Here is a 16,075-nt window from a genome sequence, read left to right as displayed (position 1 = left end):
TAATGTCTCATAGGAGTATTGTTGGTGTTGTAATGTCTCATAGGAGTATTGTTGGTGTTGTAATGTCTCATAGGAGTATTGTTGGTGTTGTTTAATATTAATGTTGCATTATTTAAAAGTGAGACATTAAAATTATAAAGGTCAATGGTAAGAGGTCGATTGATGGCCAATTATATCTGGAACCGCACAGTACGGCAACTGAGGAGGGACAGTTTTACAAGGAGTCGGCATGTCAAACGCCTTCCTTGCACGTTTCATAGAGAAAAGAACCACAGGAGTACATTTTGTCATCGAAAAAGATGCTTTTACTTTGTTTAGGTTTTTTTTCTCTGGTGCAGACACTACCTTAACCAGGATTGCCTTTTCCATTCGAGACCAGAATCGACACACACTGTGTATATATGGGGAAAAAAAACCTCTTCGTCCAAAGTCAGGGGTGCAACCCACTGATACGTTTAGACAGCTGCAACACCTGATCATGAGGAGCATTTAAGGCTGGGGTCCCCAACGTTTTTGGCCGAAACCTCTCAAGGGACTAACAGCCCGCGATTGACTCGTTACCGGACGTGCACGCATACAAACGCGCGCGCGCACACACACCCACGCCATATTAACTATAGTAGAAGCTGATTTTTTCCCGTTGGTCAGATTAATTTCTATAATAGGATTATGGGTACATTGTTTTGACATCGTATGTACAGTTACATTTTCCAATGCTAAAATAACACCAATGTGTTTAATGCTGACTTAATGAAACAAGTCAACAAAAATCAGGGTGAAAAAAAACTTAGATGAAAATATACTCGAATGGAGTAACTGCAGTATTCAGAAAATAAGACATTGTTGACCTTTCAGATGTCAACTTTGTTTAACCCCCGGTTGGTGTCAACAAGTACGTAAATCCCCACAAAAACAGACTTGATTTTTAATAGAACTCTATTCCACAAAAAAGGCAAAAAACAAAAAGTACACCTCTTGACTCCATTAAAATAACTGCTATTGCTCCCTAACTTTCAATTTGCATCTAACAGTTAAAATTTTAAATGAATAAAAGATAATGCAATTAAAATAAAACTCAAAATTGAGCCATTTTTGAATCCCTGTCAGGTTCTCTGTCATACTAAAATAACAACGAAGACCTAGAAAAAAGCAAATGCAACAAAAACCATTCAATGCTCCAAAACATGACCCCCCCCCCCCCACACACACACATTATTGTACAAAACGAAGTGAAAAGCAGCAATGAGCAACATTTGAACAACTAAACCAAAGTGTTTACATTTAACAGCTTTTGGGGAAAATACTTGCTCCATTTTTAGTCTTTTGGTGACTCCACACAGGATGACTTGCATAAAAGCATTGTTTTCAATGCTTGATGACTAATCACTTGTGACTTATAAATCTTCACAAAAAATTAGGTTGTTTTTTTTTCTTTTTAAGAGCACACCTTGCAACCACGGGGTCAGAATCAGACCCTAAAATCTTGCTGAATGAGTGGCAGTCCACTGGGGGTTGTGAATTTCATTCCGGGCTCTGTCTTTCTTGCGTGGAGTTTGATATGTTCTCCCCGTGGTCGTGTCTGCGTGGGTTTTTCTCCGGGTGTTCCCACATTCCAGAAACATGATAAGCTGTTCTGAGAACGGATGGGTGGATGGATGGATTGATGCTAGGTTAATTAAAGGCTCTAAATTGCTCGGACAGGCTCCACCACGCCCACCACCCAAGTGAGGATAAGTGGTTCAGAAAATGAACAATGTAATAGTTTCATCTGCTCTGTAAAAAAAAAAGACCATGCTAAATACTACTGACAGTGACCACAAAAATATAATTTTTGAAATTGTACACCGTGCGCATTCTAAAAAAGTGGAATTTGAAGGGGTAAAAAATAAAAATGGATATTTTACACTAATGACAAAAACTGATGTTACAAAAAAAACTTGCACAGTAAAATTTGCTGAAAACAGTAAAAATAAAATAAACAACGGAGTGTCTGTACATGGCCAACAATGTCCTCTCGCTAGCTGCTCTAAGTGTAGTGAAATTGAACACGGCCCGAAGGCTGATATTTTGATGACTATTTGTGTATTACGGTTGACATCCACGTTCTCACTGTCTGCTGGTGATGCTTGTGAAGTTATTTCCTTGCAACTTGGGCTCATGCGCACGCAGGCTGTCTCAAGTGTTGTTGTGAATGTAAACGCCTCCATATCGAGATGTGTTCCTTGAAATGTCCAAGTCAATCGATTCAAAGGTTCCATCAATGACAGGAAACATCGAGTAAACCTAATCCACAAATGATTATAAACGCCTATACAAAATATCCTGTGGTCATTTCCCGACAAGTATTGGTTCTGCAAGTGAATCGAAAGAAGATGAAAAGGAATGACAAGTGTACATTTGACATACATTGGTAGACACTCAAATGGATGACATTAAATCCAATACCATTTCATCCAACAGAGACAAGAATAGGTTCCCAAATCTTTGCAAACTTGAGTGATAATGACATTAGCACCTGCAAAAAAAAAAAAAAAAACTAAGAAAGAAAGAAAGAAAAGTTCGTGTGTACAAAACATCAGTTAGCTCACCGAGCCATTACATCAGCATTTTCCTCCACCTCTGAATGATCCTTTGAAAATGGAAATAAATACAGTACTTAATATCAGTGAGTTTTAATAGAACATATAACCAGTGGTTTTTCTTGTGGTTACTCAAATGATGACATGGAATCCTTCAAAAGATACTAAAAGGATCGTCTGTAAGCCCCAAACAATAGGAACTGACATAACAAAAGTCTCAAAAGCAACACGTTTCATTGTATTAAAGGAGAAAGAAGAAAAAAAAAGTCGAACAACTTCGTCTTTTGGAGACCATACAACAATAAAATGGTAATGTATCAATCGAGTGCAATTCAGACATGACAAATCACTGACAGGATAACTGGTATAGGTCGCTTTATGCCAGTGAATTTACAAGGTTCAAGCACCTCGCAAACTTGTTGACAGATGCTACCATTTTTTTTTCCAAACTGCTTTAGAATGTATAATTATAAGCATCTATAAAGGAACTCTAGCCTTCTCGGATCAGAAAGGGGAGGGCTCGGTCCAGTGTTTCAAGGGTACAGTCTGCATGAAGAGCACCAACTGAAAAGCAGATTTAAAAAAAAAATGTTTTAGATAAGACAAAATGTGAAATGTATGAATTATTAACCAACCTGGACAAAGAAAATTGCTTTCGCCCTCAGTCATCAATGGCCATGCCTTTAACTTCACCATTTTGTCTCATCTGTGGAAGAGGGATATTGTCGGCATGCGTCATTCCAGTGCAGTCTAACAACCAATTCCATTTGATCAAAAAAAAAGAGTTAGCACGTCTGCCTCTCAGTTGATAGTTTCCAAGTAGTGATGCATGACATGAAAATTTTCAACCGATACTGACAACTTCCTATGTATAGCGCGGTGGTCGGCAACCTGCGGCTCTGGAGCCGCATGCGGCTCTTTGGCGACACCCTAGTGGTTCGCAGGAGCTTTTTTCAAAAATGTTTGAAAATGGAAAAAGATGGGGGAGGGACATATATTTTTGGTTTTAATATGATTTCTGTAGGAGGACAAACAAGACACAAACATTCTTAACGTTTTCCTATGTTGTAAAAATGTGTCGAATAAATATTAAATGTCAACATTTCTGTCAACGAGGATTTGCGTCATACCCTGCGACACACGTTCCTATTAGCAGGACAGGATACCAGGGAGGTGACTTTTTTTAAAAATCAATAAATAAATACATAAATAACATTTAATGTACAATTCACCGAGGGTACTGGCAAAGACTGGGAATGTGGAGGGCCGAGAGAAGCATTTTTAAACTGTACACGTCAGCTACGATAGTTATTGCTGCAAAAGTGCGTCCCACGCTTTGTTCATCTTAGGGGCCGTAATGGCTGTTGCTCATTATGGCATGCGTGTGTAAGTTCGTGAGTATGCGCGCGTGCAGGAACAAGTCGATCGCGAGAGGCTGGCTGATCGAAAAGTAGATCTTCAGTCAAAAAAGTTTGGGCACCCCTGATCTACAGGATGCACAGTGCAGAGAGAAAAAAAAAACATTTAATCATGAAGGCTCATTGTGTATTTGTAGCCAACTCAGTCATTTTGAGAGTAGGCTAATATAGCTAATATAGATACATACAGCATGGGTTGCCTTCATTATAAGGCTTTTTATTTTTTGCGGCTCCAGACACATTTGTTTTTCTGGTCCGATATGGCTCTTTCAACATTTTGGGTTGCAGACCCCTGGTATAGCCATATACAGATAATTTTTTTTTTTTTTGTACAGTACAAATATATCTGATGTTGTAGCTTAAAAGAACAAAAATCATTCCAACCTTGTTTCCAACTAAAGTAGCAATGTCGGCAGATGATTAAAAAAAAAAAAAGTGGCGAGGACAAGGTAAATTCATGTTTTGCTACTTTCTGAACTCTTGTCACTTTAGACCAGCGGTCGGCAACCCAAAATGTTGAAAAAGCCATACTGGACCATAATAAACAAAAAACAAATATGTCTGAAGCCGCAAAAAATAAAAAGCCTTATGATGAAGGCAACACATGGTGTATGTATCTATTAAACCCCCCCCCCCCGCCTCTAGAGGAGGGGTGCCCAAACTTTTTGGACGGAAGATCTACTTTTCGAACAACAAACCTCCCGCGATCAACCAGTTACTGCACATGCGCGCATACACACACACTTACACACGCATGCCGTAATGAGCAACGCCTTAACGGCTGCTAAAATGAACGAGGTATCATTTAAAAATGCTTCACTTGGCCGCCCACATTCCCATTCTTAGCAAGTACCCTTGGTGAATTGTACATGAAAGGCAGCTGTTTTTTTTTTCTTACAACAGCCCCCTGACTGACATCCCGCCCTGCTAATAGAAACGTGTGTCGCAGGCTATGACGCAAATATTCGTTGACGAAATGTTGACATTAAATATTTATTCGATACATTTTTACAGCATCGGAAAACGTTAATGTTTGTGTCATGTTTGTCCTCTGACAGAAACCATATTAAAACAAAAAAATATATTTCCCTCCCATCTTTTTCCATTTTCAAACATTTTTGAAAAAGCTCTAAAGGAGTCACGGGGGGGGGGGGGGGGGCGCTAAAGAGCCATGCGGCTCAAGAGCCGCGTGTTGCCGACCCCTGCTTTAGACAGTGAGGTGATGAGCATTCTCAAAAACTCTGATGTGTATCAGTCACTATTAATAAAGATGACTAAAGTTGCTCACATTTTGTTATCACCCCCACTCATGTTTTATATCTATTTAATCATTTTAAAGAATGAACTGCCTAGAAAATTATTTACTTAGCAGTAACATTACAACAATGCACAATGCATACGCATGCGGACACACATTTTGAAATGAAGGTAGGACCCCAAACATTTTAGTGCTACTGTCCATTTTCATGTGAAAATCGGCCTGTTGCAAGAACAAATTGTCCCAGAAAGTAAAAACTACAAACTGATGCGTTTGTAATCTTGCTTCCATTCCTACTTCTTTTGTTTTCATTCTACTCCATCCACACCTTTTGGTGTTTTTGTCTTAATTTTTCTCTTCCCGAGGTTCGTAAAAAATATAATAATAATAAAAAATAGGTTGCTTGGAACGGTGGGGCGCCAGTGTATTTAGGAAGCAAACAAGTACAGTACTATACTGTTCAGTCACCTCATCCAGCTCCTTTTTTGTCTCTTCCTCCATTTTTCGGATGTCATCCATGGAAAGATCGATCCATTTGTCAATCGAGCAGAATAGCTGTCTGTGGAAGTGGGTGAAAATGCGCCTCTCCGCCTGCACAAAAGAGTACGTTAGTGGAGGTATACAACAGGCCAGTGACAACGTGAGCACTTCTTTGTTGCAGTTCGCGCATCAGCCCACTAGATGGTAGTATGACTGACAAACCTTTAGAATGATGTTTTCCACCATTGACTGCAGGCCCATCCACTTAAACTCTATCGTGACGAGTTTATAGGCACACATATGTGGACAGCTGGGGTCGTTGAGAATGTCTTTCTGCGATCACAAAAGCAAAAAAAAAAAACCAATCTGTATGACTGCCACACTAAAATGTGATTATTCTTGTGAAAATGCCTACCTTCCATTCAGGTCCCAGGGGCCCCCTTCCAGTTTTTGCAGACTTAAATTTGGCGGGATCCTGATCTGCTTTGTACTCCTTAACAGAGTATTCATGCGCACATTTAATCACATATGATAGACAGTATATGTCAAGCAAGGCAATAAATAAATCATCTCCTCTGAGTGGACTGAGATGAAATCTGTGTAGCTCCAAGTTATTGTTCCTTTCTTACCTTTTCACTGACACGGTTAGCAATGTCGATGTGTACAATCTGAGCTTTATCCCATTTCTCGTGTCCGTGTATCTGTAACATGGCATTTCAAATCAAGCCATTGTTTTACAAAATACATAGACATACAAATAAATTCAAATACCGTATTTTCCGCACTAAAAGGCGCACTGGATTATAGAATTTATTTTGGCATTTCCTTGAGCATAGCTCCAGCAGAAGGATCAGAGGTCAGTAAAATGTAGGAGACTGGACTCTCTCATAAGTGTTTGTTATTTATTCCTTTGTTGTGTACAGTGATGTGTTCACAAATGAGGAAATCACAAAATAAATTCTGTAGACGGCCTACAGAATTTATTTTGTGATTTCCTCGCTTGATTTTCTCTTTTGATGCATTATTATCAATTTTCGTAGATTCATTGAAGGAATCATTCATTTACGTTTTTCGGAGGCGGACATGAACGCCTCTCGAGTCAAACGGAAGAAGAGAAGGCACGGAGACGGACAAAGACGTGGCCGTATTTGTTGAGACTGTGAAAACCATTAATAAAGTGTGCGTTTTAAAAAAACAACACCATAGCTCTCCTTTTTTCGGAGCTGCAACAAAAAAGTATTGAATAAAGCAGTGACACAGTTCACTGAATCAACAGCAAGTTATAACATTGTAAGCATGACTCCAGCAAGGAGCCATCTTGGGGTTGACGTATTACCGTAATGACCATACACAAGGCGCACCGGATTTTAAGGTGCGCTGTGAGCTTTTCAGAAAATGGAATACTTTTCAGTGCGCCTTATAGTGCGGAAAATACGGTAACATCATTACCCTGATCGCATCAATTCCAGCATCTTTTTTGTTTTTAATCTTAACATCACAATATCAGTCATCCAGGACATGATCATTTGCACAAGAATTGACACAAGGCAACTGAAGTCTTATTTGTTCAATATGTTACTTTTTTCCCCCCCTCTCATGTTCCAAAAAACTTTTGAAAATTACTTTGACAATTTCAGTCTGCTATGAGGCAAAGTTAAAAAAAAAGTTTGTTTCAGTAGTTCAGTTCCACAAGTCATACTCTGTATGATACACATATCCCCAAAAAACATTTTTACCCGAAAGCTAAGTGGACTGTACGTACATGCAAATAAGTTTTACAATACAATATATCCTGATTTATATCGCGCTTTCACAACAGCTGCAGCTGTAACAAAGTGCTTAACAAAAATGTTTTGAATGCATTTGCCAGTCAAAACATTTTCTCTCCACATTGGCTGTTTCTGTACAAATGCTCCCAAATTTCTCTGTTAAACTTTTTTTTCGTTGTTTCTGTAAATCTTCTGTTTTCTTGATATGGTAACATGCGTTTTTATCTGTATTCTGTCATCATCAAAATGACTTCAAATGTTTCACTATTTGTCATAAATATTAAAAGTTTCGCTTTTTAAATTGAACCACTAAAGTTATTTATTTCACCACACAATGCGAGTTTATTGAGAGGATTTACAATCGGAAAGTCAAAGCAACATCAGAAAATTTCTAGATTACACACAACCTAACACAAGCACAGCACACAACTTACATTCTCCGTTTCTCCCATGTCCGGCTTGTGCCAAGTCTCAACCTTAATTTCAAAATTGTCCTTCATGTATGAGTTCTGGAAACAAAGGACATATGGCATAGCGTCAGTCATATTCCAATGCACTCTATGAAATAGCACGGGTAAACCCAAGCACCCCGAGACACGCTCATCGAGTGCCTCGTTGCGTCACGACATTTCATTTTGTCCGGCATGTTTTAATGAAAACGTGTTTCACCCAAAGAATAAACACAAAGGAAATTATTACTTACACTGAGAACTTTATCAGGGTTGTCCACGAGTGATGGATAAAGTGGAGAGCAGAGACTTAAAGTTAATACATCGAGTTTATCTTCTCATTCATAAATGATAAATGGCAGATATTTAACAGACTATAAATTTACACCACAATTTATTTATTTATCTTTTTTGTGGTATTCGGAGGCACTCACCGGTTCTGCAGTAGGGATATGCATTCCAGGCCTTCTCATGGACCTCAAGAGATCCCTTTGGAGCAAGCCGTCGCACGATGGTTGGCACTTTACTGTCGAGAAAAATAGGATGATATGAGTCGGGATGGATGAACCCTTTCAGGGACAGCGGCTACTACGGTGGACAGATTATCATGTTATCAGGTTACAGGGTGCATGAAAGGGTTCATTACAACTGGTCGATGAAGTAAGCACGAATTGATGCCTCAATTGATTCAACTGGCACCCTTTTGGTCATGATTTAAGACTTTGTGGCGCAAACCAAAATTTCAAAAGCCAGTCTGATGTGGCACTGCTTTTTAGGGTCGATCAACGTCCAAAACAGTATTAGTCAGAGCTTCCTTGCAACTTAGCTCCGGGCGGCCCAATAAATGTTCAGGTAATGGCATGCAACGTAACCTCTTGAGGTGGTAGATCTTGTGGGTAAATTGTCCCTTCTCCCCGTTTTCTTCATAGGGCTCATTGACCACCACTTCGACGCCCTCTCCTCCACCGGTCTCATTCTTGCTGGCTTCTGCTACCGTATACAGCTGGCCCACTTGATACTACAAGAGAAGATGAAAATTTAATTTTCCCTATTTTTCGAACCGTAAGTCACACTTTTTTTCCACAGTTTGGCTGGTCATGCAAATTATACGCAGGTGCCACTTGTGTATCATGGTTGTCCGAATCCTTGTCTCGTCAAAAATACAACTTAATTTTTTTTTATTTAAAAAAAAAAAAAATGACTGCTTGCTTGAGTTCCCATGGCATCACTTTGTTCGAGTTATACAAACCCTGGCAAAAATTACGCAATCGCCAATCTCAGCGTCACAGGTTATTCATTCAGTTGTTCAATTTTGTAGGAAAAACAATGACAATGACAAAAAAACTAAGGTCGTTTCAAATGGCAACTCAACTCAAGACACTCAAAGCAATCGGGGGGGGGGGGTGTTAAAGGTGATAGTAACAGTTACTTGTGTGGACCAATCAGAGGGAAAAACAAATTGAAATCATGAAATTCTGAATGAAAAAAAACCCAGACAAAAAGGACACTTCAACACCACCTCTGGTTTTTAGCTCAGCTCATAGTCAAACAGGCGTAGATTTCTGAGTGATAAACAGCAGTCTTCATCAGTCTGGCTCCAACTTTCTCGGTTTGCTTTTGTCAGATCAGCTTTTTAGGTAGGAGCCTTGTCGTGGCCATTTATTCTAACTTCCACCAAAGATTTTCAATTGGATTGAGATCCGGTTTACTTGCAGGCCATGACATTGACCGTATATGTCTTTTTGTTCAAGGAATGTTTTCACAGTTTTTGCTAAGGATAAGTGGTTTGGATAATGGATGGATGGGGGTGATGCATTATCATCTTGAAAAATGATCTCATTAATCCCCAAACATCCTTTCAACTGGTGGGATCAGAAAAGCGTCCACAATGCCACCATAAGCTTGTGCATATTTCGAAGATGTAAAGACAGCCATTTTCCCCAGTGCCTTGACCTGACATGTATCCCTATATCATCAATGACTGTATGTTTACTTTGGGCAGTTGTCTTCATAAATCTCATTGGATGAACGCCAAACAAAAATTCCACCATCATCAGCTTGGCCAATGCAGATTCGCGAGTCATTACTGAATGTGACTTTTTTCGTATCGCTTGTCTAGCATGTGGCTTTCTTGTGCCACAACAAGGACTGCAAAGCAATCAACAGCTCGTACAGTACTTGAACTGTCTCCACATGTGCTGCCTGACGCACTGGGCTCCAGCAATCCTTTTTTTTGGAGCACTGAGCATCACTCTGAATTTCCCAACGGTTGGAGTGAAACAGTGCCTGCTTGGACTGTGTTTCCGAATACACCCATGGTTAGGGAATGGAAATTTTGGGTGCGAGTCTGAGCCCTAGTGTTCTTGGTCTCAGGACATCCTGAACCGGTTGCCCAGACAATCGCAGGGCACACAGAGACGATCAATCATCCGCCCTCACACTCACATCTAGGGACAATTTCACCCACCCTGCATGTTTTTGGAATGTGGGAATAAACCGGAGTACCCAGAGAAAACCCACGCAGGCACGGGGAGAGCATGCAAACTCCAAACAGGAAGGCCGGAGCCGGGATTGAACCCACGACCTCTGCACTGTGACTTTGACACACTAACCACTCGACCACTGGATTCCATCTTTGTCCCCACAAACCTAAGGTACTGGTCAGTCCACATGTGAGGGTATTTATTTATTTATTTTTAATTATTGGTCTCTCTCAATTCCGTGTGTTGCCAGCAATACATTTCTTCTTCATGATGATCAATTACCACCATATTCAATCAAGGCAATTCAATGAATAAGCGAGTGAACAGTTTCCCTTCCAACCCAAAATGTTGAGCCATATTGGACCAAAAAACAAATATGTCTGAAGCCGCAAACAATTAAAAGCCTTCAAAATTAGCTATACTAGCCTTCTATCAAAATGACTACGTTGGCTACAAATACACAATGAGCCTTCATGATTCAATGTTTTGTTCCCTGCAGTACATCCTGTGGAGCAGGGGTGCTCAACCTTTTTTGACCGAAGATTTACTTTTCGATCAACCAACCTCCCGCGACCGACCCGTTACCGCACACGCATGCCATAATGAGCAACAGCCATAACGGCTCCTAAGATAATCAAGGGATGGGACGCACTTTTACAGCATGTTAACTATCGTAGCTGACGTGTACCGTTTTAAAATGCTTCTCTCAGTCCTTCAGATTGCCATTCTTTGCCAGTTCCCTCTGTGAATTGTACATGAAATGCTGGCACCTTGAGCTATTCGGGAAAGGTGACTGGCTACCTTTCATTCTCAATCTGGAAAAAACTATTTCCCTTGAATGAAGAGGAGGTGTCTATGCAAGGTTGAGTTGAAACAACGGAATGTCACGAAGCACGTCTAACCAGAATGTTTCCTTTGCTTCCTAGAGGACGCGATCCAAGCCTTTGTGAGATTTCAGGGCGACCAGTTTACATTAAACTGCAATTGACATACAGGATAAACTTGATATGCATGGTTGGTCTGAACATGTTGAGCCAATATGCGCACTCTCTCCTCCTCGGTTATTTGAAAGCGTATTTAGTGGACTGGTGAAACAATGTTAAAAGTTGTGTCACGGGGAATCTGTGAATTTCAAGCATTTCATCGCCTGCTTGGTTTAGTCATTTAAAAAAAAAGATAATCAATTATAAACTTTCCCATTCACTAAAATATTACAGATAACTTCAAATCCATCATTTTAGATCACAACGTATCCTTGCGCGCACATGCCAACACTTTGAGTTGTTGTTCCTTGAAACAAACATCCACAACAATAAGGTTGGCGCAAATGAAACCGAAATAACTTTCAAATGGCACTTAAAGAATGGCCATGTCTTCATCAAAATACCGGTATATTAAAAACATTTTTTTTTAAAGACATCAGGTATTGCTCCAAACGCAAAAGTTGACAGTGATCCATGTTCTGCCTTGAAAAATTCTGTGGGCAGGTAGACAACTAGGAAACAAACGAACCGGACTGTTGATATCAAAAATCATATCCACACAAACACTTCTTCGTTATTTTCATCCATGTGCAAAGTTGGTTTATGTCCTTAAAAACTGAGTTTTGGGAAAACTCGGCACAAAGTGAAGACCTCTGTCAGCATTTGTGCATAGATAGGGAGAACGGCATTACTGTTATTGTTTTGCATTGCTCGTCTGCATCCTGACTACTAGATTTAGCATATACAGTTCAAGATCAATATATTCAAACGTGTCCCTCAGAGTGGCTCATATCCAACTATCAAGATACCAGTTTTAGATATAAGTCAACAAGTGACTTTACTGCGTGAAGTCTCAATTGGTTTTTTTCCGTTACTGTGTTCCAAGAGATCAAAAGGGGAAAAGCGGTCACGTAGAAATCAGTTCATTTCTGTCTGGCTGAGACAACGGCTTCTGCAGTGTGTTGAGGAAGAGGTGATTGTTTGAAGTAGGATTTTGGATGAGAAGGTTGTAAGATCAAATGCCTGCAAGTGCATCATCTCAACACATTTTGCAAACGTTACAAAAGGCATGGCTGCACGTAAATTGATGTCGGCATGCAGTCCCAACCCTGTGCCCAAGAGATACTTGATTCATTTTAACACCACATGGGACAACACCCCATCTCTATGCACACCTTATGACTCATTGACGAAAAAAGGTTGGGAGGTTTGTTTGTTTTTTTTTTTACATCCTGAAATGCTTCATCACTTCAGCATAAAAGGTATTTAGTCCAGAGAAAATAAATAGCTCTATGAACATTGGATGGACTGTTTTGCAATTATCAGAATTAACTGCAACAACATCAAATTAGACAGGCCTTGACGTATTAAGTACATGGGAAAGTCTTTACCTCATCGACTGACACGGGCAGGACGATTCGGCTAGGAGAGAAACACAAACATCAGACGTTAGAACACTTGCAGAACAAAAGATTTTCTCTTCAGTAAATGTTAACACATTGTCGAAACATCAAATCATTCTTCACTTTCCTCGGTCAATGTCAACAATCTCCTCCTCCTCCAGGGAAGGCCAGCTAGCACCAACTAGCTGGCCCTCAATGACTTCAGTATTTGTCTCTCTTCTGATTGGTTGATCAGAGCAAGCCAAGTTCCAATGGCAAAACATGTCTGCCAACATCACTAGATGTCCACTGTCATGTATTTTACAGCTGAACCTTGGTTCATGAATGTCCCTGTTCATGAACAAAATCGCTTCACGAACAACATGTTTGGATAAATTTTGCGTTGGTTGACAAACTGTGCTTCAGTTTGCGTACAGCCACAGTAATTTATGAAGGAAGCTGATTTGTGATTTCTGCCGTACAGCGCCAACACCTGAAGCGAACAATGTTTCAGATAGTCACTTAGTACGGCTTTCAAAAAAGCGCTTGCGATTATGCTGTTAAAATAATCCAGGAATGTGTCGTGGGTCCAGCTGCATCTTGTGAGCTCCCGGCGCCTACCCTTCCCTGCCGTTGAAACAGTACAGTAATCCCTCATTTATAGCTGGGTTTATGTTTCAAAAACAACCTGTGATAAGTGAAATCCATGAAGTAGTCATCTTTATTTTTTTACAATTATTACGTATACAATACTTTATTAAATGAAACCAAAGATGAGACCTATAAATAAGCATTTTCTTACAAACAACTGACTGTTTTTAGAAATACTGTCATGAAGAAAATTTGGCAAGCTGCACAGCAATGAGGCGCGGAGACTGTTGAGTCTACAGTCCCTTAGCCAATTAGGTTGGAGAACACAATGGACAATAAAAAAAAAAATGTAATGCATGAAAAAAATAAAAATAAAAAAATCAGTGGAACAGCGCAGCCCTGAAAGATGAAGCGTGTGTGAAGGGTTACTGTACTGTACTTTTTTCTCCATTTTCTTTTGTCTTGCTCTTTGATAAATGTAGATTCTGAACTGCTCCATATGACGTAAAGTGGCACAGTTGCGCGCTGTAAGAGGTGGATAAGGCTAAATTCCAACTGATGGCCGATAGCTACCAAAAGTTAAGTAACTCCATCAGTGGCACTTCAAATGTTACCAACCCCCCCCCCCCCCCCCCCAAAAAAAATGTAGTCAGTGTTTAAAATAGTTTGGGTGAATCTTCTTTTGACGTTAAAACTGGGGATTAAATCAGATGTACATATCAATATTGCCATCTGCTGACTCCCATTACCTGGTACTTATACTAAAACAAGTTTCACAGAAACCTAAAGAGGAGGAAGAGGGAATGAACAAACAAATCAAGACAAAAGACAAGGGCTTGGTGTGTATAACCATGTACAGTGTGCGTGTCTGCGCATGTGCGTGCGTGTGTCCCATTTGGAACATTCTCATCCTCCTTGACACAATATCTAATTAATTGCCACGTGTTATTGTCCGTCTAGCAGGGCAGGAATATTTCATGCGCGCTTTACATTTGATTTTCTATGGAATAACCCACGGCTTGTTGTTTCAACGCACTTTAAGTGAAATGACAATTATATAAATAAATATTTTGATATCGAGTTTATTTTTAGATGAGGGTTGGTGTGACTAAGGTGTAATAATTGAACGTGTCTGCTCCCTTCAATGCACTTTGGACTGCGGTCAGGTGACAGCTAACTACTGGATGTTAAGTCAACCAACAATGATTTTATTGTACAATTTGGCCACTGCAATACCGTGTGAAATTTGCGTTATACACAGCAAAACCACTCCATCATCCCATTTAAAACTTCACGAATTTAACATTGCCTTCCTTATCAGCAGCCTCCACTTAATATTTTCTAGAGTTCTTAACGATATACTAGACCTCCGCATAACACTGGGTGTGTATTGTGTGATAATATTGTTTAAATTTGAGTAAATGCAATCAATAGCAAGCTCAGCAGTAAAGTCCTCTTCCTGTTTAATTACGTCGCAGTGTCACGAGGTCGGGGAACCGGTGGAAGTGTGCGCTTCTTGAACTCAGTTGCTCGGTTGCAAACATCAAAAAAACAACGAGTTACTTTAAAAGAGCATATCCTTTCAAAACTGGACTTGGTTAACGCACTGAACAAATCCACAGCATAAAAAGCAAACTCCACATCTCGTGGGACGCTCACATCGCGAAACAAGTAAAAGTTTGGCGAGCACGAAATATTTCACTTTGACGCCGCGAATGTTTCCTGACAGACACAATGACAATCTCGCCAAGTTGAAACAACATAAATGACTCACAATTCTCGAATCAACATGTTGAGGGCGTCTTTGTCCGAGCGAAAGGATGTAAAGCACCAAGCAGCTTCTTGTTCAAAGTTGACAATTCACCGTCTGCCTCCCCTGACGCCGCTGTCTTTCGTCCAGGATTGGGAAAAAAAAAAGACTCACCAAAGGGAGGGGCAGAGACTCCCACCTAGTTTCAGGTAACTCCGTCGCCGTGCTGCGTTCAAGCGGCACCGGACAGGAAAAAAAAGTCAAATTTCTCTCGCTGACACACACCCGCTCGTGTTTTAAAGGAATGTTGTACAATACCTAAAGTATTATTACATCTGAAAACGACCATAAAGTTGTCACGTCTCCCACTTGCGAATTAAGGTGGCAAATCACCTTCATTTCAAAAATCCCACTTGGACCCTACAGTCGTCAAACATAAGCCTTAATGCACAGATGTCAAACACAAAACCCTTTACGTGGCCCGTGAAATGAGCAAATACAGATTTTAAACAAATTATAAGTGGTCAAAATGGCATCTTTGCACTTGAAAATTTTTAAAATACATTTTGTGCACCAACCCGACAAATTAAAATATGTTTTTTAAAAAATGTCAATATTATAAGCACACTGTAATCTTCATATTAAGAATTACATTGGAAAAATGATCAAAGTACTTTAAATTTAACTACCCATTATTTTCAAAAGTCACAAAGAGCCACAACAGAAGGATGAAAGAGCCATAAGTGTCTCTGGAGCCATGGGTTGCAGATGGCTGCTTTTGGATTAGCTCCTTTGTGTGAAGAATTGTGATTTTATTTTATTTTTTGCAGGGGCAAAGGAACTGTGAAAATACTTGCGTATATTTTGGAGTATATACATTACATATTTACGTCTTGCAAATGGATAGGTCTCCCCCGATGCCTTTTGACGGCT

The 16,075-nt window shown here is 40.0% G+C and overlaps 1 protein-coding gene across 1 annotated transcript; it reads right to left on the bottom strand.

Moving 5' to 3' along the window:
* Nucleotides 1-282: 282 nt before the first annotated feature.
* Nucleotides 283-15,324, bottom strand: LOC147197762 (phosphatidylinositol transfer protein alpha isoform-like). Its single transcript, XM_086125610.1, has 12 exons — nt 15,167-15,324; nt 12,811-12,841; nt 8,826-8,971; nt 8,388-8,479; nt 8,208-8,215; nt 7,939-8,013; nt 6,365-6,436; nt 6,151-6,228; nt 5,958-6,068; nt 5,724-5,846; nt 3,215-3,285; nt 283-3,143 (listed from the first exon to the last, which is right to left on the bottom strand). The coding sequence occupies exons 1-11, from the start codon at nt 15,181-15,183 to the stop codon at nt 3,241-3,243; spliced, it is 798 nt and encodes a 265-aa protein (XP_085981736.1). The 5' UTR covers nt 15,184-15,324; the 3' UTR covers nt 283-3,143; nt 3,215-3,240.
* Between the last annotated feature and the right edge of the window lie 751 nt (nt 15,325-16,075).

Source organism: Hippocampus guttulatus, chromosome 12 (assembly GCF_054856545.1).
Source record: "Hippocampus guttulatus isolate MCC_2025c chromosome 12, RoL_Hgut_1.0, whole genome shotgun sequence".
In the NCBI taxonomy this organism is placed as follows: Eukaryota; Metazoa; Chordata; class Actinopteri; order Syngnathiformes; family Syngnathidae; genus Hippocampus; species Hippocampus guttulatus.
Note: the sequence above shows the minus strand (reverse complement) of the source record. Positions and strands in the feature narration are given on the sequence as shown.

Coding starts and splice junctions, on each gene's coding strand:
- LOC147197762 (XM_086125610.1), bottom strand. Junction 8,480..8,825: donor AAGATCTACCACCTCAAGAG/GTTACGTTGCAT, acceptor TTTTCTCGACAG/TAAAGTGCCAACCATCGTGC. Junction 6,069..6,150: donor CCCTGGGACCTGAATGGAAG/GTAGGCATTTTC, acceptor TTGTGATCGCAG/AAAGACATTCTCAACGACCC.